This window comes from Ruditapes philippinarum, unplaced genomic scaffold (genome assembly GCF_026571515.1).
Source record: "Ruditapes philippinarum isolate M1 unplaced genomic scaffold, ASM2657151v2 ctg752_1_1_1_1, whole genome shotgun sequence".
Classification (NCBI taxonomy): domain Eukaryota; kingdom Metazoa; phylum Mollusca; class Bivalvia; order Venerida; family Veneridae; genus Ruditapes; species Ruditapes philippinarum.
Window position 1 is genome coordinate 5,957 of NW_026865967.1, and position 26,702 is coordinate 32,658.

Genomic DNA, 26,702 nt, shown 5'->3' on the forward strand with positions numbered 1-26,702 from the left:
CGGATATGGAGAAGTCAAGAATTGCCAGAAAATGCATAATACATCTGTTTTTATGGTATAGCTACATATGTGAAAGATCTTTTATTAAATTTGCTCTTCCCTGATAATGCAACTAGTATTGTCATTTTTCTATGGTAATGTAACGATTCGCCCCACTGACTATTCGCCCCATAATTTACTCAACCCACTTAGGATGATACTATTGTTCTTATTTATTATTTCCAGCAAATTGTACAAATAAAAAGAACTTGTAATAACTATTATATTGAATTGTGTTTTAACTGTCGAATCTTGACTTTAAAATACACATGTCATTCAATCATAGAATAACTCAATGATTTAAATTAGAAACATCTTTGGTCAGTCAGGAATCAGGGTCAGCTCGGCCCTAAACAGCGTACTTGCCCCAAGTCAGCTTGGCCCTATTTCAGCTCAGCAAGCGTCAACTCGGCCCACTTTTCAATTTATTAAAATTTTGTTTTGTTTTGTTGGAACCACATAATTAACTGATTAATATTTGGTAAAGATGTTTTCTTAAATTAGCATTACATTTTTGGTAATGAAAGCATTTTTAATGATTTGGGTAATGAAAACTTAATACAATCCATCCTTGGGACAAAGCAAAAAACAACCATGCCAAGTTGGTATAGGGCAGAGTTGACTCTACTGTCAGTCAGCCATGTTTTGATTGAGAGCTTAAACGGAGAGCACAATGATACTGTGTTATGTAAATTGATGGCCCTTTGTGACTTCAGTATAATATTTTGTAACAGAATATGATGTCACTAGTTTTAGCAGACGACCTTCACTTGTTGTAAACAGTATTTGGTGGCATTCAGTGTGTAAAGAAACACATTTTCTGATAACACCGGAATGGGCAAGGACGCGGTACCCGCTTTGATGGACCTTTCCAATGTTTACAGATTTATGTAAATTGGCAAATTTGTTATCCAATTGCTACACTGAGATAATACATAGTGACTGGTTGACCTGGTTTGCACAAAAGAACACATGGTTTTGTTTGTGATACTGTTTGTGAGCAGTTGACCTAGCAATGAATGGAAAAGGAGTGGCTAAATGTTCCGCTATGAAAAACCGGAAAGGTCCATTACTATAACAGCTTAAGTGAAGATAAGCCTGACTTTTGGACAATTCTCCCCACTTTATAATATGAAAGTAGGCAATGCCTATGGATGGGGACTTATTAAGAAACAATAATTAATTTGAAAATCAAAGGCTACATAAACAACCACTAATTCCATTCTTTTTTTTCTTTTTTTGCCTTGAACTGTCTGCAGACTTAAACTACAATACACACACACACACACATCTCAAGAATAACAACAAATGAAAGCAAAACCCTAGGATTCATCAAACAGAATTTACCAGTACATACAAAAAATGAATAAGTAAAACAACTATGTTATAAATCCCAATTAAGTCCCCAGCTAGTACCCTAATTAATTCAGTGTGAACGGTTTGACCCATGTTACAAACTTTTTTTTCATACTGTCAAACCGTCTTAAATTATCTTGATGTCTCTTTTACAAGTCTTATTAGTTGGACTACCCAGCTAGAAGAATGTCAGATGTTTCACTTCCCACACATTTCACTATTGAGCCATTTAACTCCTAGCATTTCACTCCCACCTTGTCAAATGTATCGATGTTTGACTCACATTTTTTGAGATGTTTGACAGAAAAGTAAACACATTTATTTTAATTTCAAATGATAATTAGATTTATTGTTGCATTTTTTTTTTTTGAGGGTACAGTATTGTGATTTTTGAAGAAAATAATAATTTTAATGAATTTTACACAAATATTGAAATTTTAAGGAACCCTCCTCACCGTCTAGTACAGAAACGGTTTGCCAAGATGAGCATGGTATGTTTAGTGAAACAAACGAACTCATTATAAACATTGGACAGATTAATGGGTTATTAAACAAAGCATAATTAACTTTTGATCTTTTTTATTCAAACAATATACATGATTTACTCAATGATAAACTCGTTGGAACAGTGCCAAAACTATATCTATTATTAGCAACAATACTTCTATTTATAGTAACAAAACACAAAAAAGTATCCCTAAATAACAGTACTTCAGTAGTTAGAATTTGATATTTTTTTAAGCCTGATGAAGAGTATTGTATTACTCGAAAATAGTAGCCAATAAAAACTTTTTAAAAATGACCTGGTGTTGTACGTGTGTTCCTCACCTACTTTATTCATTATTTTATAAATACTGAAATTGATAATTGCACATTAATTTTTCTGCTTATCTGTATAAAAGTGACTACAGTTAACTTAGATAATTCACTAGAGTTAATAAAAGTGTGCCACCAGGGGGTTAAGGGGCTCAGCCCCCCTCCCCAGACACCCTGGCCTAAAAAAAAAAATTCTTATCATTCTTATCAAAAAGGCAAAAGGCTCATTAAAAGAGTTAAATATTAGCAAAAACTGTCTGCAGACTTACATTTATAAGAACTGGCTTAAGAAAAATGTAAGGTACTAAATCCTTGTATATTGGAGCCTAGACCCCTGCTGAGTTTCCTGTCATAAAATTGTTTCAGTCATAACAATGTATGCTTCTAGGCAATTTGTCAACATAATGTCATAGACTATATACTCCTCGTCATGCTGATAATTCACGGAAGGGCACCTGAGGTCTTCCTCCACCAGTAAAGCTGGACATCGCCAAATGAAATAAATTGTGTCGGTGTAACGTAAAACTCAATCAAACAAACAAACACTTCATAGATTACTCTTGATCAGTATAGAGTGTCTTACATGTACATAATATGGATTGAATTAGCCTATATACTCTTTAGTAGATTGAAAAATATGTACTGGTAATTTAAAAAAAGCCCCCTTGAATGTGATTATTTTTTTGTATATAATATATATATACAGCTAGTTTTAGCTCTTTATATAAATATAATGTGTAAAATTTTTATCAGAAAGCGTTTCTAAAGCATTGCTTTTTAGTGTTTATATGTTATACATTATTGATAGGGCTTTTCCATTCTATAGCATCACCATTTAAAGGCATCTTCCCATCTGGAAAATTCTTTTAAAATCATAGTTTTACCTAGAAATCAGGTAACATAAAGTTTATTTTCTTCCACTTTTGCAAAATAAAATGTAATTTCAACACAAATTTAATAAAGTCTGAAATTTTTTGAAAAATATATATACACTTCCATTTCAAAATGTGCCCCATAAATGCACCAGCAGCCACCAATTTAACACGTAGATTTCATTTTTTTCCTGGGAGAGTACAACATATTCAAAGACTATATACATGTATTTAACTTTAACATTCTTACTAAGAAAAATGATTTAGAACACGGTGTTATGATGATTATTAAAATTGCACAAATCATCATTGAACTATGGCTAGTTATCATCAATTTTGATATTTGGAAACCAACAGTTAAAAAAACCAATTTCTGCTCTTTATTTCACAAATTTAACAAAACATTTAACCTATCATATTTATAATCATAAATTAATGATTAATGATTATTTTGAAGTGGGGCAAATTGTCACTTAAGTGAGGGTGAGTCACTTTGAGGCCAGTCAACAGTATCAATTCTTTTCAAATTGGCATTTTGACTTTAAAGTATGCAGAATTCATGCAACATCCAACGCTGAATCAGTTAAATTACTCATGATTTGTTCTTAATCAAGGCAGAGGAAGCGTTTAATACAAATTCATCAGGGTCCTTTTTAACTTTCAGATTTGAAAAACACAGAGTGCCAAAATGGCTTATCTTGTGATAGTCCATGTACCATATACACCTTTGAATTTATTACAAGAAAAGGAAGCCAAGGAAGAAATAAAGGCTGTAGAAAAATTGAAAGAAATAAAGGCTTTAGAAAAATTGAGAGAGGATAATAATCTAAGGACAGGTAATGAAAACTTTGTTCTTGCTATTTTTTCTGCAAGTTTTTTGTTAAGGAAGACACAGGGGTGCTATCATCGATAGTGAACTAACTATGTGAGCAGTCAGGCCGGGACCCGATGCTGTTGATTTCAAGAATTTTTATATTGAATTACATATGTATTACATAAATTATATACTACAATCTATAGAATTTAAATTAGGGCAAGTGCATAACATATACTTAAGTTGGAAAAAAGATATATGTAATTTTTTTTCCTTTGGACAAAAGTTTATATATTCCCAGCACATTCAGCTCATCACAATTGTAACAGTGATTTTTTTTTTCAATTTTCAAAACAATCTGTGGCTTTCTGAAGGCCGAAATATAGTACGGTAAATCAGAAAATGGGGGAAATCTGAAGTCAAATTCCAATAGCAATTCAAAGAATTGAATATACCCACACATTTTATACAATTTTAAATTTCAATTCAATTAAGCATGCATGGTACAAAGCAGAGGCTATCTAAAAGGGACTTCTAGCTGATATAAGTGAGCTGCTGTTAAGTCATAGTTTTGGTGAAGAACTGCACGGGGCATTTCAGGGGAAAATATAAGCATATTTGGGGGGAAATACATCTATTTTGGACTAGGGGAAACAGTCATTATTCGAATGTAAAATACAGGAAAAAATCACTGTGTAAGGGGTATTACTGTAATTAGATTGTAGGCCAACTTGCCATCTGTCAGAAGCATAACTAGACAAGGTACATGTGTATCAACTTTAAACTATAAATAAAGATTGATAGATCTACATGTATCCCATTGAGAAGAAGTGCAATGCCCAAGAACCATAATGCTCAGTTGCATAATTTTAAAGTTATTTCCTTTGCATAATTTTAGATTTATTGCCTTTTGTAAATGCCTAAGTATTTAATAAGAGAAAGACGTTCTTTACTCAGAATTTTACTCTGCCAAACATGCAGGTCATACATTTAATATCTCTATTGTTTCATTAAGTTGATAGTGGCGTTGAAAGTTTACTGGGTCAAGAAAATGATGTTCATAAAGCTGTTGAGGAACAAGAAACAGTTGATGACGAGTCAAATGAAACAAATGACAGGGTGGAAACATTAGCTGAGAAGGTAGAAACACTTGCTGCTGATTCCAAATCTCTAGAATCAGTAAGTGAAAGCTCAGCAAATAATGATTCAGGAAACAGATATGCAGATGAAGAAAATAAGGAAGAAACACTGTCTAGAGGTAATTTAAAGATACTTGATCGATTACATAATAGATTAACTTAAAAATAAACTCCTTACCAGTACTGGTAAAAATGGGAAAGATTTATGCTAGTATAGAAGTTTTAGTTGATATTATATGATTATAAAATGATAAGACAATTAATAATTGCTCTGTTATAAGTCTTGTTTAAATCTGCCTGAGTAAGTGTTGATCCATATTAAACACACACATGGTAAAAATTTAAGCTATTTTCAAGTAAAAATAGCATTCAGGGCAGAGATTTGTTGAGGTGTTAATTACACTAGCAGATGCTTGTCGGATATGATCCTGTAAAAATATTGACAAGATACCAATATGCAAAAATATTGACAGATTGTTATGCTTACAGTTCAATCAATACAGTATAGAAATTATTGTTATAGTAAATATTTTGCAGATAATACAGATGTAGAAAAAGATGAAACTATAGAAGAGATAGAAATGAACAAAGTTCCTCAGTGTGACACAGAAAAAGAAGTTTCAGAAGATGCATCTATCATAGAACCAGAGACAGATTCTGTCAAAGAAGATCTTGGAAAAGTTGTGGAAAACAATAAAAGTGACGGAAGTTCTAAAAGTGAAGGTGATGAAAGTTCTAAAAGTGATGATGCTCCTTTGACACCTTTGTTTCAACATGTTCCTATACATGTGGTACGTGAAACTATTAAATAGGGTTGTTATTGTTTTTTTACTAGATCATTATTATATTTGTTTTTCTTTTAATAGCAATAATGTTGATGTTTCATCTGATGATTTGATATTGCTTAGGGAGATAACTCTGACTGACTGACACTTAGATTACCTCAACACATTACCTCAACACTTGGTCAGTGTACTTGTTCTAACATTTTTTCCCAACAAGCATGCAATCACGTAGTAATAATATGAGCAGTAGAGACTATGATGATCTTTTCAAATTTGATAAATATTTTAATGTGTTTATGTTAACCCAGACCTTCTCCTAGCTCTTTTGGAAAAAAGTACCTAGCTCAGTTTGCGAAATTTCATGTTGTAAAATTACTGGAATGAACATCTGAAAATTTGTTAGTTTGAATATTGGGAGTTTCAGTTCAATTAGGAATTTGTTTTAAAGATTGGGGAAAAAATAAACAAATTTGCCTTTGGATATGGGTCTGAAATTCTGACCTGTGGTGACATTGAGAAAAGGCCTGTAACTTCAATTTTTTGTTGACAAAAACTGCCTCAAAAGATTCCTTTCATCAAACTACTAGTATCAGAAGGTAGTTGATATTGTCTTGAACTTCACAGTTATAGAGATTAAATAGTGATTAAAAAACGTAACTCATTACTTTCTCTTTATAATACTTATTAATTCTTGTCTGAAGTATATCAGTGATTGTCTTTAGCATAACTTGCACATTATTAATTAGTCATTGAGAGGCTATTGGTAGAAATTCTCAAACTTTTCTGGAGAGAAACATCATATGGTTTTACCAATTCTTGTTTTCAGAGAGTTGAGAAAGAATTAATAAGGATGGAAGTGGACAATGTTGACATAACAACTGTAGGGAATGGAGCATTCCAAAAGGTAACTAAACACTAGAGATTGACTAAACACAGGATCTTGTGTCCATATATAAATATATAAGTAAACCAATTTTTGTCTGTCTTAATACACAATTTCTTTTAAGAATATTCTCTCTAACCACAGATAAGATTTTGACTAACCTTCACATAAATGATGAAGTGGCTGTCAGCAAATGTTGCCTAAATGGTTCCAGTGTGATACACCACCAACTAAAGGTCAAAGAAGCTGAAAAGACTTGAAAAATAAAAAAGTTTTATAATTCTATTCCTTTTCTTTCTTTTTATACGCCCGTTTGAAAAACGGGAGGTATTATGGGAACGCCCCTTGCGGGCGGGCGGCGTCCAATTTTGTCCGGAGCATATCTTCTACATGTATGGAGGGATTTTAATGAAACTTCATAGAAATGTTCACCACTATGAGGAGCAGTGTCGCGCACATGAACCAGGTCTCTAGGTCAAAGGTCAAGGTCACACTTAGAGCTCATTGAAAAATGCTTGTCCGGAGCAAACCTTCCACATGTATAGAGGGATTTCAATATTACTTGGCACAAATGTTTACCATTGTGAGGCGGAGTGTTGCGCGCAAGATTCAGGTCCTTGCGGCCAAGGTCAAGGTCACACATAGAGGTCAAAGTTCAGATAAAAATATGAAGATGTGTATATGGACCATTTAGTCATCATTTATTGAGGGATTGTAACACAAATGGTCATTATCAAGACTATGGCTGTGATACATATAATTTAGGTCAATATATACAAGGTCAAGGTCACTAAAGATGATGAAATATCCAGATTTTGTCCGGAGCATATCTCCTACACGCATGGAGGGATTTTAATGAAATTTCATAGAAATGTTCACCATTATGAGAAGCCATGTCACGCACATGAACTAGGTCAAAGGTCAAGGTCACACTTAGAGTTCATTGAAAAACGTTTGTCCGGAGCAAAACTTCCACATGCATAGAGGGATTTCAATATAACTTGGCAGAGGCGGAGTGTCGCGCACAAAATTCAGGTCCCTGCAGCCAAGTTCAAGGTCACACATAGAGGTCAAAGTTTAGATAAAAATATGAAGATGTGTATAGGGACGATTTAATCATCATTTATTGAGGGATTGTAACACAAATGGTCATTATCATGACTACGGCTGTGACACATGTACTTTAGGTCAATATATGCAAGGTCAAGGTCACTAAAGATGGTGAAATATCCAGATTTTGTCTGGAGCATATCTCCTACATGTATGGAAGAATTGTTATAATACTTTATGGAAATGTTCACCACCATGATATGTATTGCTCCATGCATGATCCAGGTCAAAGGTCAAGGTCACACTTAGAGCTCATTGAAAAACGCTTGTCCGGAGCAAAACTTCTACATTCATAGGGGGATTTCAATATAACTTGGCACAAAATGTTCACCATTGTGAGGCTGAGTGTCGCACGCAAAATTCAGATCCCTGCGACCAAAGTCAAGGTTACACATAGAGGTCAAAGTTCAGATAAAAATTTGAAGATGTGTATAGGGACCATTTAGTCATCATTTATTGATGGATTGTAGCACAAATGGTAACTATCGTGACTACAGGTGTGACACATTTAATTTAGATTAATATTTGCAAGGTCAAGGTCACTGGAGATGATTAAATATCCAGATGTTGTCCGGAGCATATTTTCTACATGCATGGAGGAATTTTAATGTTACTTTTATAGAATTGTTCACCACCATGAGACGTAGTGCCCTGCACATGAACCAAGTCTCTAGGTCAAAGGTGAAGGTCACAGTTAGAGCTCATAGAAAAACGCTTGTCTGGAGCAAAACTTCTACATGCATAGAGGGATTTCAATATAATTTGGCACAAATGTTCATCATTGTGAGGCTGAGTGCTGTGCATAAAATTCAGGTCCCTGCAACCAAGGTCAAGGTCACACATCCTGTGCATATCTTCCCTACTGATTTGTTTTAAGGTTCATTTAACAACACAGTGCCAAGAATAAAAACTTGCTTGCTAGATAACACTTATCCATAATGCCCCCATCTCCATCTAAAGCTTTCGTAAACGGGCGTATTTTGTGACTATGGCACCCTTGTTTTTATCTATGATACATGTAGCTTTAAACAGAGATTGTTCATGACATCAAGTACTAAGTTTAAGATATACACATTATTTTGAACTTGAAAATGTTTCATTCTTAAATCAAACTACATGTATTAACATGGAAGTTGTGATTATAATTTTGAAGTTATGTAAATTTCTGCAGAAATGTAATTTTTCAATTACGCCAACTGGTACCCCGTCGAAAATACCAGTGTTTATGTTATTACATGCTTAAAATTAACTCTTGAAGCATCAAGTTTGCTTAAATACATGTTTATGACCTTTCAGTTTTCTCTAGCATTGACTTAACATTTGAATTGAATTGCTGCGGTTAATTGGCCATACCATGTTTACATTTTACATATGAGGGACATTCATAATAGTTCCCAGACTAGGGTCGTATCTAAGCAATAATTAAAAAGTTTACACATCAATGTTTTATCATATTACTGTTCATTAACTTTAATTGTAATTTTACTATTTGATTTTATGTTGACAGTTTTCGTTTGTACAAGAAGACAGTGATAAATGTGAGAAGATTTTAATCAGACTAAGGGGTATTGGTGTTGGATTAACAGCAGGAACATCTGTCAGGTAAAATACATAAATTTTTTATCTTGTATGTAATATAATAAAATATTCTGTTTGATGTTATGTCTATAAAAACAACTTGATATATGTTTTATTTATTATTTATTTTATTGTGAAACTTTTTATAAACTTTTTATTTTAGGAATTTGACTTAACAACGGTTTTGTTGGTTTGATGCTAAAAATTAACCACTCCGGTCTTGTGGTCAAATCCTACGCATCAAAACTCCAAACCAGTGTTAAATAGCCGATAAACACTGTTGACACCGATATTATTTCTTAAATAGAACATCTGAAAGATAATCTTGAGTGTTAGTGTAAGTAAAAGCCATGAAATGATAAAACTTTTGGCATAAAATTCGAAAATAATTCTAAAAAGTTATTAGCTTTCAGTTGAATCCAGGATTTTCAACCTTACTGTAATAATTTCAGTGTGTTTCCATCAAGTCTACATGATAGTGTTCAGTCAGAAGTTGAAGACAAACTCAGCACTATTGATGAAAATTCACCAGGGAAAATTAAATCTCAGTAATATATTTTATGTTGATTCAGAACTTACATAACCATATTGTTCTATTAAATGAGAAATGAAATACAAAGAAAATGTATTTGATCAAATATTATTGACGCCAGTTAGTTGGAGTCATTGAGCACTTCACTGCTATAGGTTTGAATCAAGTCATGATGTTGATTTAACATGTGTGGATCTATCTTTATGATAATTTAGATGAAGTTTTAGAAGGTCGGTGGTTCTTTTTAGTTGCCGCATTTTGTCTTATGTATAGAGTGGGCACCAGGATATTTCATCTCCCAGTAAAACTGGAAAGTCAACATATGAACTTGATGCGACCTGAATAGTGTTAGTCTTACATAAAGGCCTATAAGAAAAAGAACACATATTTTTTTAAATTTTTACTTCTTCAACTGAATACTGTGAATTTATTAGTTTTAAAACATAATGCTATATTGAAAATTGTACATTTATTTCATATAAAACCACAAGAAATAGAAGGGTAGACCTGAAGTGTTAGATTATTTTGCAGCAGTTAACTTACATATAAAACCCAAAACAAACAAATTATATTTCCAAGATGATCCAACATGACAGTCTGTTCTAGCGGTGACATGGCCTTAGTGGTTAACATGTCGGACTAGTAATCTATTGATCTCTAGCATCATGGGTTTAAACTTTGTCCGGGGTTTTGAACAAGAAATTTTCAAGGAAAGGATCTGAGAGTGTTTCTATAAGCTTATAGATCCATACACAAACAATAATAAATTCTGCATAAACTAATAAGACATCTTAACTCTGAAATTTTCTCTTGTTTTTATATAACAGATACATCTACAACACTTCATTTCTGTTTATCTTATATATTTTATCTGTCTATAACAAAAATCTGTAATACTTAATCTTCATCTTTCAGAACCATTATCAGGTATAAATGACATTGTACAATTGATATTGTATAGTAGTGCATATAACATTTTAGATATAATATATTGTTAGTTATAGTTATTTACATGCATATATGCAATGGCATCATGGGTGCACAATGTAGCATGCCTTTTTGTATTACAGAAGGAACCATGTAAATTTAGATGAAGTAAAACTGTAGAAACTTATATCCTGTATTTACTAACAAGTCACTTGTTTTGTTGAGATATGGAGGTTTTTTAGTCAATATGTAAAATGCAAAAAAGTAAACCTTGTTTACTTTTAGCCTGCTGTCAGCAACTGATTTTTCGTATGTGACCAGTCTAGACGAAGATCAGCTGGCACATCCATGCTGTCTGATCATGGACTGCACTAGTCATTATTAAGTCAGTAAATGCATTACTGTATTCTGAATTCTTTTTACAAAGTTTAAATAGTCTTGTCCATATTAAGATATAGACATGTCCATTTAATATATCTAGCATGGTTAAAACATATGACAACAGAACATAGAAATGATCAGTTCTGTATACAAACACATCAGTTTTTATTAAATTACATGTTTTATTAACAGGTATACAGTGTATCTTATTGAAAGATAAATACTATGCTCATCCTTGAGTATATTTTAATCACAGAAATGTATTGATACCTATTAAATTCTTACTGAATATGTCTAATTTGGAAAAAAAAAGAATGAATAAACTATATATGGGAAGCTGTGTTCCCTATTACAGGTCAAGTAAAGTTGGTCTTTTCTTAAAAAAAACTGCCAGTTTGATTTAATGACACTACATATTCATATTGTGATCCCACATAGTGTGTAGAATTTTAAACATAACATATCTACTTTGTGTGAAGTCCAAACATGTTTATTTTATTATTGTTATATTAACATACAAAGAGACTGCTTGGCTATTATCAATATTTTCTATTATAAAATTTGAGCATATTGTATCTTTAAGGGAATAAATGTTTCAAGGTTTTGTATCCATAAATGCAATATGCATGGTTTGAATTTTTTGCTTATGCTTGCAGTTATTTAATAATAGCTTTATTGGTTAAATAAAGGATATTATATATATTTTTAAATCAGGTGCCATGTGCCATAAGAGTAAGTTGGGGAATAGGCCAGTCCTTTTTTTCCGTTCAATCTTAATTCAGCATGATCAGTTAATGCACATCTGAGAACTAAACTTACTTTCAACTTGCAGCTATGTGTTCTTCTGTGAAACTATGCATGAAAATATTAATCAGAAGATCTGCTTTTTTTATCCATTTTGAAAAAAATTGTGCTGTCTTTTTATTCTTCTTTCTTACAAAACTATGTTGTACTTATATTAGCTTAGTATCTTTACTTCCCTAAAAACCAAAGTTGTTAATATGTATTGTAAAAATTCGGCTTTTTGTGTCAGAGACAAAGAAAAACAGAAAGTAATGATACTAACAGCTTATTCATTGGTTCAAGTATTTCATAAGCTTGAATGATGTTTCTCTTATTTATGCAATATTTACTTGTTAAAAATTCACTTCTCAAAACATATTTAAATCAAATGCATGATATAATATGAATTTATGCACTTATTGTCAAACCACCAAATTTTAATTGCTTATTTGAATCATTCATGCCAAACTAAAACTTGTTGTTTTTAACATACACTTTATTTCAATATTTTTTATGTAGTAGCAATAAATATTCAATGTATTTAGTTGCAATGCATGTTTCAGTGAAGAAGTTGAACAAAAAGAAAGCCAGTTTAAGAAATCTGTGAAGTCAAGGCTTCTAGTAGCTCAGGTACATTTTTCTTTTGGAATACACAATAGATTAGAAATCACACTGCTGTAAATCTAACTTAGTCGCTTTAAGTGTCAACACTAAAATTTTACACCAGCATGCTAAGTAAAAGCCAAAATCATCTCAACAAGTGAGCAGCATGAAAAAAGCTTATGCCATCTTGCTGATATACTAGTAATAGCAAAAGTTTTAAAGAAGAAGTGGCACTTGTACAAAATATAACAATAATTGCTGTTCAGAATATCACATGTCTGATTGAAGCAAAAAGACATTCAGTGAAAATGTTTAGTGTTGTTTCACAATTTAATAAATTTGTTAAATAGCAGTTTGTCATTGTAAAGCTAACCAGAGCACAACATGCTCGAGGTGAGTTATTATGATCACCCTATGTCTGGCCGGATTAAGGAAGATCTCACCCTTAACTGCTTAGCCAAACGTGATGCAACTGTACAGGAATGATCCTTGAATGGTCCTCTATAAAAAAAATTGCTCCAGTGGTTTTGACAAAATAGAATAACTTACTTAACCACTTGATAGATTTTGATAAAACTTTAAGATAGACAAGAAAACATTTTTTGCAAAAATATAAATGTGATATTGTAAATTGCAATATTTGTATAAAAATAACATATTTAGCTAAAACTGATTGAAATTAATTGTTTAAAACTATATTATATACATGCACTTCTTGTCTTACTTCAGGTTGTTAAGTCTGTGACAGCCAATGCTTTGTTCACATTTGATTACTTAGTTTTGATTATTTTAGCAAGGTAAGAATCATTATACATGTAGCATAGTATTTGGACTGTAATCTTTATTATTATTTCTTTTGTGACAGTAGCATGAGTAACTGACTTTCTAAGGTTGGTTATCTATTCATCCAAGCACAGCCCTTTGTGTTATGCTTGAGTGTTATTGCATGTGTTAGAAATTCACTTTGTGATAAATCATCTCTGCACTATGTGAGCAAATTTTATAAGGAGACAGGCAACAACGCTGGTCAACATGGCTAATATATAAAGATCTAGACAAATTGAAACAAAGAATTTATCATTAAAAATCTACAGATAAACCTGGTCATATGGGATGTGACTCTGTATAGTTGTGAATGTGTAACCAGAAAATGTGGATAATTCCATTAAAGAGAACATGATTTCTTGGATGGGGTTGTCAGCTGCTATTTTACTAGTATTTTAGTGTTGTATTTTTATATGCAGCAATATTAAACTTGTTTCAATGTTTCATAATTACACTGTTTTACATATACCATTATATTTACAAATGCATTCATGTCCAATTAAAATTCACAGACAAATGGAATTCCTCATCACGGACACACACAAACATATTGTGCAGTACAGATGAATAAAATTGCAGCCTTACTCTATTAATGTTTTGATAAAGCACTATTTTTGTCAGTTCATGCTATATTCACTTACTTGTGTATTTAATAGTGTATCATATACTAGAAATATAGAGAAAAGTTTGTTTGAGAATGATGCTGTATAGAGATATATACAATCAAATTGGTATTTAAATTTCAGTATTATAGCTTGTATTGGTCTGGTAGAAAACAGTTCTGTTGTACTTGTGGCAAGCATGCTGATTTCACCTTTGATGGTATACTATTTTATATAATTATTGTGGTTTGTTACATTAAATCTTTTTACAAATTTGAAACTGATATATCTTAGTTCAACAGAATAGGAATTTTCTAAATAACTTAGATATTTCTTATATTTGAAATTCTATTGGTTAAGGTTTCTGACAGAATGTTTTAGAGGATATGACATGGATGAGATAAATATGACAGAGCACTAGCCAAGTGTTATATGTTTCTTGCATAGCGGACAGGATTATCTATCATTTACACCTGTGCTAGAAAAACATGTCTTTCACCCCCCATGTAAGACAAGTTGCATGCTTTAAATGACGTCATTGCAGTGTGCCTTTCATGAATGAATCGTGTTATTAAGATAATGCCATTTTACCATTATGAATGAAGTTCTAATATAAGAAAAAGTGTGTGTTTAAAATTTCAGTTTTTCGTAATTTCTGTACCAAAAAAAATTGACATGTAATATGCTCAGAAGCGATGGATGGGTTCTTTGGGTAATTTAAAGGGAAACATATAGTGATTGTTATAAATTATTCCAAACCATAAAGTGTAAAGGATTAAATGTTGTTAAGTTGCAGTACCGGATGGTGGGGAGACATGTTGTACTTTCTTTTATCTTTCATGAACAGGCACAGTAAGACCAATTTTGCCAATTACAGTCAGTTTGGTTTTTTGTTTGTTTTTATTGCTCTTTATGCGATGTAAGTTGGGAAAAAATATGTTTATTAAGAGAATTAGCAAATTGCGATTTAAATTGCTAAAATAGTCTTGAATTCAAATAACTATATCAAACAAATGTCCATTTTGTATTTTTTATAAAATAATAAGTATTTACAGAATGACTTGAAGCAGTAATACTTACAGGGCCCAATCTTAGCAGCAACATTTGGTCAGGTGATACATAAGAAAGATTTAAGAGATCTTGGTTTCAAATCCGAGCTGAAGGGATTAGGTCTCTGCTTAATTGTAGGTAAGTGTTTCTATGTGTCAAGGTCATTCACTAAAAAAATATACTTGATAAATATACATAGGTAAGAAATTGAATATATTTATGGCAATTAGACTAGGAAAGTTGAAAATACAGTTTCTTTAGTTTATAGAGAATTTATTTTAGCTTGACTAAGATAAAGCTGTAAGCTTATTGACACTCTTTTGAATCGTTTCCTGGAACAAACTAGTACTGAGTAATGAGTGTAACGTCCCTTGCTCAAGTTTTCACCCATACTGCTAGATGTCCTTAGATAAACAGTTTTGTGGCTTTTACCACATGGCCACTACTACAATTGAATCATATCTGTAAATAAGTCAGTTTTTCATTTACAAGTAAATAAAAATGGATTCTCAGAATAAGATAGATAACATACTGATTATTATATGTATTTGTATGAAACTGTTACATCCATGAAAAGCATGAAAGTAAAAGTTGGTTTAAACACACAGACACTTAAGCATGTTGTTATGCAAAAAAGTACATCTTTGCAAAAATTAAGAATGTTTTATATAATGAAATAATACATTTATAATAATTATTTTCAGGATTCTTATTTGGTCTGATATCTGGTGGTGTATGTCTTCATGGTGCTATATGGGGGAGTTCTGATTCTTATCCTACTACAGAAATGAGATCACGGTATGTAGCTTAGTGTATTATGTTTATTTTTGTATGATTTTAATGAGATTTCCCCCCTACTTTACCTTACACAAATGTGTTGCCAGGTCTTCTTAATTTGTTGACAATTCTGTTCTATTTGTTGCCTGTTCTTTTAAGTTACTTGCCGGTTTTATTGAATTTGTTGCCATTTGTATTGAATTGGTTCCAGTTGTATTGAATTTGTTGCTTGATCTTTTTAATTTCTTGTCTGTTCTTTTTAATTTGTTGCCAGTTGTTAAAGATAAAATACTTTTTCATGAACTTTAAACAGGGGTATGTTGAGAAGTTTATGGGTTGGAGTTTTAATAGCTGTACCATCTGGAGCAGCAGTGGCAATATCAGTACTGGGTGGAAATGCTGGATCCCTGGTGGGTGTGGCCATCTCAGCTTCACTCCTCCCACCTGCATGTAATGCTGTAAGTATTTGATCATTTAGGCCTTCATTTGATAGTTAAGATATGTTTGAATTTCAGGATAGTTTAAATACATTTGAAGCTCAGAATATTTTAAATATACAATGTATTTCCAGTTCAAGACAGTAGTTTATGGTAGTTTAAATATGTTATGAGTTCAAGATAGTTTAAATACATTTGAAGTTCAAGTAAGTTTGTTTGTTTTTTTTTCAAATAAAAACAACACCTCCATTTGAAGTTCAAGATAGTTTAAGTACATTTGAAGATTAGAATAGTTTATATGCATTTTAAGTTCAATACAGTTTTAATATGCTAGAAAGTCAAGATTGTTTTTTAAAACATTTGAAGTTCGAGATAATTTAAATGTTTTTGAAGTTCAAGACAGTTTAAATGCATTTGAAGTTCAAGACAGTTATAATATGCTAGGTGTTCAAGATAGCTTAAATACATTTGAAGTTCGAGAAAGTTTAAAAAAAAAAAAAAAACACACACCCCTGAAGTTCAAGATAGTTTAAGTACATTTGAAGATCAGAAAAGTTTATATGCATTTTAAGTTCAATACAGTTTTAAATGTGCTAGAAGTTCAAGATAGTTTTAAAACATTTGAAGTTCGAGATAGTTAAATGTTTTCAAAGTCACTCAAAATGTCGGCCTTTCGCTTCCGTAGCGTCTGTATCTGGGTTTTGCCGACGCCCATTTCCTCGCAATTTTGTAGGCTTGGGTGCCGGCATCAAGCTTTTTGATTGCCTGAATTTTTTCTTCAAGAGTCAGGACAATTCTTTTTTTACGTGCTTTGTCAGCCATATTTGTATGATCCGAAGTACCAGGATGTTTGTACATGTTTCTATCCGCAAGTTCTATCCGTTTCTATCCACACGTTATCACATGGTTGTAATTTACTGCTTGGTCAAGTAGATGAAATCATGAGATTATTTATTTTTAAACTTGGACAGTTATAATGACTAATAGCTTCGTATTGCTATCTTAATACACAGCAGTTTCAGTGCTATGGTTAAAAATAGTGACAATGCTCAATTAACACCTTTTGCAATGGTGATAAACATTCGAGACCATGGCGCTCAATTTTGACGGAAAATGTCAATTGAAAGCGAGAAGTGTGAAAAACATAATTCTTGTGAAAATGAAAAAGTTGTTAAGTTCGGTCATAGAAATGTAACGGGACGCTAAAGGGAGTCATTTAATTCAGTGACTTTATATAGTGATTTACGTTGGGCAGTCTAAAATAAGGTCGTATACGACAGGAAGTCGTTTAAATCAGTGAGTCGCTATGGCAAGTTTGACTGTATAAGGTGTAAAACATAGTCTTGCATGTTTTAACATTTGAAAGTACAGAAGAATAGAATTTTGAATTTTAGAATGAAATGCTGCTACAGTTTTAATGAGTACAGGGGTAGCCTAAAAGTTTTTCATGGAAAAAATTCCATGTTTTGTGAAACCTCATACTCCTTGAATTTATTGCAAAAAATATTATAATTCTCTTTAAACTAAGTGAGGTTGTATTTTGATCATAATATTTTATTTTCAGGGTATGTTGTGGGCTTACTCAATTCTAGCTGCCATTAAATCTCCTGTCATAAAGTCTGTGTCATTAATTGATGTTGGAACTATAATTAATAATGTAACTACTCCAGTTCCTAATACAGTAAGTAGTTCCTTCACATGTTTAAACTATGTATGTTATCATCTTTAAATAAAGATTTCTGTATTTTATTGTAGCTACATGTATATATGTTTTCTGAAATGCAAAAATTGTTACTGTCAGCATTTTGTCCTCAATAAAAGTCTGTATTCTGTGTGTTTTCATGTCGGAGCTGTAGAAATGTATGGTAGCTTATCTTTATAACTTTGATTTACTGTGAGAAAAAATGTTTATGGTTTATAATAATTCTATACTGTACCAGAATATAATTAATATCCTTTCTGATTAAGAACACAAAAACTCTTAGTAAACCAGATTATTTAAAGTCAACATATGATTTGTACTTTGAAATGGTATGAATAATGATTGTAATTTTAGGTTTAGTGGTATAAATGTCCAACATAAATACTTACAATACATGTACTAGATGTTGTGAAAATAAAGAAACAATGTACATTGTATAATCAATTGTTTTTGCATGTTTCAGCTATCATCAATGAACTCAAACACAACAATATCATCACCAGTGTCTACATATCAGACAACCACTTCCGTATTACCAGCTGAGAGTTGTCCTTCCCTTGTTGACAATATGTACAAGGAGGTGTATTTCTGTAATGTCTCACACGAAGCAGCTTTACTCGGGCTTATCAGCTTGTTACTGACGATAATAAATATCATTTGTATATTTTTTATGGCTATACTTGTGTTAAAGGTAAGTTTCTTATTATAGACACAGAAACTGATTTTAGTCACTATATGACTTTGACAGTGTTTCTGTAATTTTAAATCCAACAATAAAAGTAAAAACTCCAATCAATTAGTATATTCTATTTTATTTTATTGGATCATGAAGATTGTTTAACCAATTAGCATTTTGTTGGGCTTTTTAGCTTTGTAGTTTAAGTCCATAATTGTCAATTATAAGCCTCTCATTTGCGTGAAATCTATCCAGCTAGGTACCTTAAAAACATTTCATTTATCCTGACACGCTGTCATGTATGATAAAGTTTATTAAGAACATTGCTGATTTTTTCCTTGTCTTATCCATGCAGTGATTATGCTGTAGTGAATTGTGAAAAAACACAACAGCCTTATTGCTTGGTAGGATTTAGGTTGGAAAGTGACATGATATTTTACAATGTTTTCAGATAAAGGAAGTAGCCCCCAAAACAGCAGGTGTAGATACATTCTGGAGAGAGGATGTTCAGGTATATTTGATAATTATCAGAATAATGATACATGTTATAATTGATATTGAAAAAAAATATTGTACTGTTCATGATTAGGAACTGTTGTGAGATAAAACTTTTCTATTACTGACTAAAAGGTACGAATTTAAACAAATGTAGTTTTTATATGCCAGAAAGAATTTCGGACATATTATGTTATACCCCCTGGTGTCTGTCCGTCCGTCCGTTAGCAATTTGGTTTCCGGAGCATAACTTAAGTTCCATTAGGCCCGCAGTTTTCAAACTTCATAGGATGATTGCCCATATTGGGTAGAAGACCCCTATTGATTTTGGGGTCACAAGGTCAAAGGTCAAGGTCACTATAAAGGTAAAACTGAAAATGGTTTCCGGAGCATAACTTAAGTTCCATTTGGCCCACAGTTTTCAAACTTCATAGGATGATTGCCCATATTGGGAAGAAGACCCCTATTGATTTTGGGGTCACAATGTCAAAGGTCAAGGTCACTATTACCATAAAACTGAAAATGGTTTCCGGAGCATAACTTAAGTTCCATTTGGCCCACAGTTTTCAAACTTCATAGGATGATTGCCCATATTGGGTAGAAGACCCCTATTGATTTTGGGGTCACAAGGTCAAAGGTCACTATAACCGTAAAACTGAAAATGGTTTCCGGAGCAAAACTTAAGTTCCATTTGGCCCACAGTTTTCAAACTTCATAGGATGATTGTCCATATTGGGTAGAAGACTCCTATTGATTTTGGGGTCACAAGGTTAAAGGTCAAGGTCATTATTAGCTCAATACTGAAAATGGTTCCTGGGGCATAACTTAAGTTCTATTTGGTCCACAGTATTCAAACTTAATAGGATGATTGTCCATATTGGGTAGATGACCCCTATTGATTTTGGGGTCACAAGGTCAAAGATCAAGGTTACTATCACCTTTAAACTGGAAACAGTATTCGCTCAATAATTCAAGCATTAATCAACCTACAGCTTAAGTACTTTCGGGCATATAATGCCCCGCCTAGCGGTGCTCTTGTTAGTATGTGCAATATTAAAACTACTTGCTATGATTCTGTTTGCCTTGTAAAAAACAAGCCATTGATAAATTCAAAATGTATTCAGTTGTCTATTTAAGGTTAATTATCAGCCTCCTTTGTTCACTTGGTAGAGTCAATTTATTCTTACAGCTTTTTCATTTTCTCGAGACATTATTAATGCTTAATGCTCTCTGAATTTAGGTAATGTCTGTGATTCTACCAAGATGATAATTTGTATGTAATATATACCCTGTAGGTCCACTACCTTGAGTATTTAGCAACAGGAAAGACTGAAAAATTCCCATGTCACCTTACTATTGTGTGTCAGGATGACTGTAATCCTAATTGATAAGGTCTGGAGACATATTGTCACAGTTTCATTTCCAAGTATATATTTATCTATATGTTCACTGTGTTGCACATTTGTTACACTGTTGTGTGCTGGAAACTGTGAATGTCAACCTATGTCTGTATCTTCAAGCATTAGTGGGAACTTTTCTTCAAATACCAAGGTCGGAATTTAGGAATCATTTGGCTTGAGTTTTAAGAGAACTTTCTGTTTGTATTTTAAGGTGGCACGAGGTTACTACAGCACAGCTAAGGGCGAAACTTCAAAATCATTAGGTAAAACATTTTTAGAGGAGTACAAAAAACTACAAGAAGATTTACAAAAGAAGAAAGCAGAGGGTAAAAAGGATGACACAACTGATGATGATGATAATGATGAGGATGAGTCTATGAATGAAGATATGGCTGTTTTTAAAGTACACGGTTTCTTAGAGGTATGATTTCATTCTTTGAATACCAGTTGGGATAATGATAAGTTTATACCACAAACTTAAATGATGCCAGCATGAAAATGGAAAAATATAAATAAAAGCATTAAATATAAATTTATTTGCAAGATTATTACAAAATTTCAGCTTGTTTAGTGTTGAAGATAGTGAAAGGAGACTTTAAATGAAGGAGACCAGAGTATAATTACAATAAATAAAGTTTAGCCAGAAAATTCAGTTCAACACACGAGTTAAATCTTGATGTGTAAAGGTTTACATATTTCAAAGCTCTGTTGTAGAATTTAATAATGTTTCTAATGCCTATATGTCATGTGGTCTAAGACTTTAATGCAGATCCATTTTGTTAACCATTGAAATATATTTGAGCCGCGTTACGACAAAACCAACATAATGCGTTTGCGACCAGCATGGATCCAGACCAGGCTGCGCATCCGCACAGTCTGATCAGGATCCATGCTGTTCGCTATCAGTTTCTGTACTTGTAATAGGGTTTGTAAGCAAACAACATGGATCCTGATCAGACTGCGCGGATGCGCAGGCTGGTCTGGATCCATGCTGGTCGCAAACGCATTACGTTGGTTTTGTCGTGACACAGCTCATTTATGAAATCTTCAAAACTTACATTTTAGGTAGCTCAAATAGTCATGGTAAATTTATGTTCTTAAATTAACATGTTTTGCACAGGTTTTTTTCCTGACCCTTTATAAGAATAATAGGGGAAAACGTCTTTTGTCCAGCATAAAAATGGTACTTTCTTCTGAAACAACTGGCCATATATACTTGAAATATCCATGTAACTAGCTATCTGAAATTTGATCATTTGTGCTATTTCATGTAAATGTAGACAAACCATTAAACATGATATTATGAAGAAAAGGATGGATCATTTCTATTTATTATTTAAAAAGAACTATTTGAACAGTCACATATTAAAGTCCAGTAGTTCATTGCTCTAGCAAAGTAAAATTTCTCCTAGATAAATGATCTGGGACATTAAGTCTAATGGTCATTTATCTCTCACTGCTGATTCAGAAATCATATGGGATCAGTAGTCGGTCACTTGCAAAGAAATTGGGATTCACTGGTTAGTTATCCATGAAAGCTGGTTAGATAAACCAGCCATCTGGATATGACCAAAAATATGTAAAAAAAAACCCACACAAGTAAATAAATTCAATATTTATTCTTATGAAATATGCAGACTCAATATGGTCCATTTCTTAATATTGTAAAACACACATAGACATTTTGAGCACATGCATGTCTGTTGCACTTACCTTTGTCCGATGATGAAACATAATTCACCAACTCATTAACCAAATAACATGTATATTAAACACTATTTCCAACTTAAAATTTTGTTAAGAAGGCTGTTATTTGTTTCATCTTTTCTCCAAATGTTGAAATACAAGTATAAGCAGGACTAAGGTCTCAGGTTAATGCGAAGTAAAATCAGAAATAATTGCATTTAAGATGAATTGAAAAGTCTAAAGCGTAATTTTAGTTTAAGTATGGACATCTCTGCCGTATGGTTTTTGTAAACAACATAATCTATTTAAGCATAAATGTAAATATAATAATCAGAAAATGTTGTTCCTAACAATGTAGAACCATCTGTTTTAATAAACCTATTGAATAAAAAATTGATACTATAATAAGAGTAAGGGCCATGATAAAAGGGTATTCTTGCCCTCTTGTTTATTTCAGCAATAACTAATCCATTGAAAAAAAACACTGATATAAAACTTTATCACATACAGATGTCGCTTTTGATATTACACGGCTTTGTACATGTTTTGACGTGGCATTATTTTCTTTATACAAATCCAAAAGCCATGCTAAATGTTTCCGTTACACTTTGATCATGTAAATGAAAAAAGACGTTCTTTTTATTGCAAACAGTTCTTATTTTATTTGTGTGATAAATAGAATATTATAATTGTATAGCAACATTACCAAATTTCTTGAACTCTTTCAATAAAAGGATATAATACTTGCCAGAGGCTCTTCCCTAAGTTTAAACTTAAATTTCACGTGTTTTCTAATTACAAAATATCTTCTTTTTATTTAGGATGTTGAAAACTCCCCAGATTGCATTGGATTTTTATCCAGATTTCCAAATGTAAAACACGAGGTAAACAATTAAATTTAGTCAACACAGTCATTACTAGTAGTATGTTTCATGTTTATTTTAGAATAGTGAATTTATATTTAAATGGGACTAAGTGGTTAAGGTCATTTACTTCAAACCACTTGTCCCTCACCACTGTAGGTTCGAATCCAACAAGGTACTTTGGATTCTTTCATGTGAGAAAGGTATCAAGCTAGTGGACAGGATGTGGATGGTTTACTCAGAATTTTGTTTAGACAAATATTCAATGTTATAATAATAAACATTTATAAATAACATGTTATGAAGAGATAAGGATTTTGGCATCTTTTTGTGAACTGTAAAATAGATCACCACCATACTAGTAATTTGTAGCATCTTTAAATCATAACTGATTTTTTAAACCAGAGCTTGATTGAATTTCAAGTTAGCCAAATGATTACAATATTTTATGTTCATGTGACTATTCAATAATGATTAAAATCAATTATTTGACAATATAAGTAACTTGATACTTAAATGCAGTATTGCATTCACTTCAAAATTGTTTGTATTGTAGAGATTTGCAGGGGATTTGGACACAGAGTATGATCAAGCTGCTTTAAATCTGTCAAGTAGATTAGCCAAGAGACCTGGTGTATATCTAGCTGATAGGACGATCAGGGACAGGAGCTTCCAGAAGGCATATAATACAATACATAACGTACCGTCCAGTGAACGACCAGGACTTGCCGATCTTAGAAGTAAATTTACCAGGAGAAAGGCCCCTAGTATGTACATTGAATCCAGTTTTGCTGAAGACAATGAAATTGGAGTTGTGAATGCGAGACAATCACATTCTTCTTTAGGACTGACAAGTGGTTTGTTCAAGAGAAGAAAACAAAAGGTTAAATTTCAGGTTACTAAAGTGGAAGAGGAACAAGAGTTAGTATAAAGTTATGTTCTCTCAATAATGATTTATCTTCATAACCACACTCTCCTCCCATTTGTTAAGGAATATTGTTCTTTGCATTAAAACAGCTCTGCATTTTAAGTCATAATTTGCAGTTGTCTTAAAAAAGGGGTTCTACACATTTAAGTTTATGAGACCGTGAAATTGTTGCTAGATAATTAGATATTCCTTAGATAAATAGCTCTGTTAAAATGAGTACTTTTATGAAGGTGAAGTCTGAAGAAATTTTTTAGTTTGGAATTCAGAAATTTTGTAATAGCTAGCTATCTTTTGTAACTGATTGTAACTTTTACATACGGTATTTGTCTACTGTTTTTTTCTAACAGTAGTAACTGTTGTTTCTGTTGTTGGCTTGCCTTTAGTGATAATGATAAAAAAATCAACTACTTATTCTGGTCTATAGTTATATTTTGTTAGAATATTCATCAGGTTAGTTTTTATTACTAGATGAATTGTCTTGTTAACAATACCTCCTTTGATTATTTTTAATGATTTGTTTTGCCAAGTTAATTTGCCAAATTATTTTAAATCTGTATAATTATTTAGTTAGATTTGTTCTTTGATTTTTGACATGTTTATTGTTTTAAGAAATCCATTGAAACAATCCATACTGTTAGTTATGATAGACTTGTTAATTGTTAAATATATGTAATGTAGCTTTATATATATTTTATGTTTTAATATGTATGGTTTTTATTGGATATTTCTGTCATTTGATAGTTTTTTGTAGATGAACTTAATGTGATTACAAACAAAAGGGAGAGTTACTGTATTTAAGTTTTTTTTACAGAGTAATGTCTCCTTTTCTTAATGTCGTACACTAAGAATAGTCAAGCACACTGTCTTATGGACAGTTCTTGTTTTTTAAGTAGACTTTACAAAGATATTAATTTGGTATACCTGATTAAATGAAAGATAAAGGTTGAAATTTGCGGTTGAGAACATGTAGTTAAGAATATGCTGATACCAGATAGATACTTAGATTGATTGTTCTTTATTATTTTAGTACTTATTTTATATACATTAGAGTCATGTAAGTTGATTGTTTATAAAGTAATTCAGGAGAGTTTACATTTATAACAAAACACCAAATTCATAGGAATAGTGGAAGGAATATTCACATTTGAGCCGCGTCATGACAAAACCAACATAATGGTCTGATCAGGATCCTTGCTGTTGGCTATCAGTTTCTCTACATGTAATAGGGTTGTTAAGCGAACAGCATGGATCCTGAACAGACTGCGCTGATGCGCAGGCTGGTCTGGATCCATGCTGGTCACAAACGCATTACGATGGTTTTGTCATGACATGGCTCATTTATATATGACTGATGTAGCTTCATACAGCAAGGTTTCTAATGCCCTTGCTGACTCTGTAGAGAGTTATTTACTGTGTTAGTCAGATTTATTGTCAGTTCTACACAGTATGTCATCTTGATCATATATTTCTACTATCCTCAGTCATATTAGTAACACTGTTAATGGTCAACATGTTCAGGAAATGGACTCAAACCGTTTACATGTAGCAAAAAGTACTGAAAATATTTTAATGAAACTTGATATATGGATAGATGGCAGTATGGAGATTATGCACATCTTTTTCTTTTCTTCCTATGTTGAAAATTCTGGTTGCTATGGCAACAAATAGACTGAAAATATGGCAAATTTTACGCACAACCTGGATCCCACGATAACGCAAAAAGTACTGAAAATATTTTTATGAAACTTGATATATGGATAGATGGCAGTATGGAGATTATGCACATCTTTTTCTTTTCTTCCTATGTTGAAAATTCTGGTTGCTATTGCAACAAATAGACTGAAAATATGGCAAATTTTACACATAACCTGGATCCAGTGATAACACAAAAAGTACTGAAAATATGTTTATGAAACTTGACATATGGGTAGATGGCAGTATGGAAATTATGCACATCCTTTTCTTATCTTCCTATGTTGAAAATTCTGGTTGCTATGGCAACAAATAGACTGAATTTCAAGATTTCTGATTCTAGTTTTTAAGTTTTTTCACTATAAGTTCTTTATTTCTTAAGGTATTTTCTTCAAACTTTAAATATAAGTTGCTTGTCATCAACCACATCATATGTGACAAGGTTTACAACTCTAGCACAAAATTTATCAGAATTACCTCCCTTGAACTTAAAATTTTCATGAAAAAAACATTGTTTTTTTTTAATAACTTCTTTTTTTGAATGTATCTACTTCAAACTTCATATAAATGTTTCTTATTATCACTCAACATTTGTGAGTGTTCAATACTCTAGCAAGACTATTTCCAGAATTATGCCCCTTTTGAACTTAGACTTTTTTTTGAGAAATTGGTAATTTTTACTCCAACTTCTTCAATCATGATAGGATTTTAAAAATGTTATATTTTGATAACAGGGATGTTTAAAAAATAACTTTAGAGTGTCCTTCAGTCTGTCTGTCTGTACATAAAAACTGTTTCCTGTAATTACTTTTAAATAACTTTTTTAACAAATTTACTTAAAATAGGAACATAAGTGAATGGCCAATGGCCCTTCAGAATGTTGCTTGGGCTCTTACCGGTAGGGGACTTATTGATTGCTTGCAATACTATGATAATTGCTTGTTTATCTAG

General features: G+C 32.1%; 1 protein-coding gene across 1 annotated transcript; it reads left to right on the forward strand.

Annotated features, from left to right (window-relative positions):
* Positions 1–26,702, forward strand: LOC132730909 (uncharacterized). The gene is made up of 19 exons (XM_060716993.1): positions 1–55; positions 3,748–3,919; positions 4,913–5,155; positions 5,574–5,827; positions 6,648–6,725; positions 9,322–9,416; positions 9,845–9,940; positions 12,579–12,645; positions 13,348–13,415; positions 14,190–14,265; positions 15,128–15,233; positions 15,800–15,893; positions 16,186–16,330; positions 17,874–17,990; positions 18,475–18,702; positions 19,139–19,198; positions 20,794–21,003; positions 23,090–23,152; positions 23,688–26,702. Exons 2-19 carry the CDS (start codon positions 3,772–3,774, stop codon positions 24,060–24,062), a joined length of 2,523 nt encoding a protein of 840 aa, XP_060572976.1. The 5' UTR covers positions 1–55; positions 3,748–3,771; the 3' UTR covers positions 24,063–26,702.

Coding starts and splice junctions, on each gene's coding strand:
- LOC132730909 (XM_060716993.1), top strand. CDS start 3,772: ATGGCTTATCTTGTGATAGTCCATGTACCATATACACCTTTGAATTTA. Junction 9,417..9,844: donor ACAGCAGGAACATCTGTCAG/GTAAAATACATA, acceptor TAATAATTTCAG/TGTGTTTCCATCAAGTCTAC. Junction 23,153..23,687: donor TTCCAAATGTAAAACACGAG/GTAAACAATTAA, acceptor TTTGTATTGTAG/AGATTTGCAGGGGATTTGGA.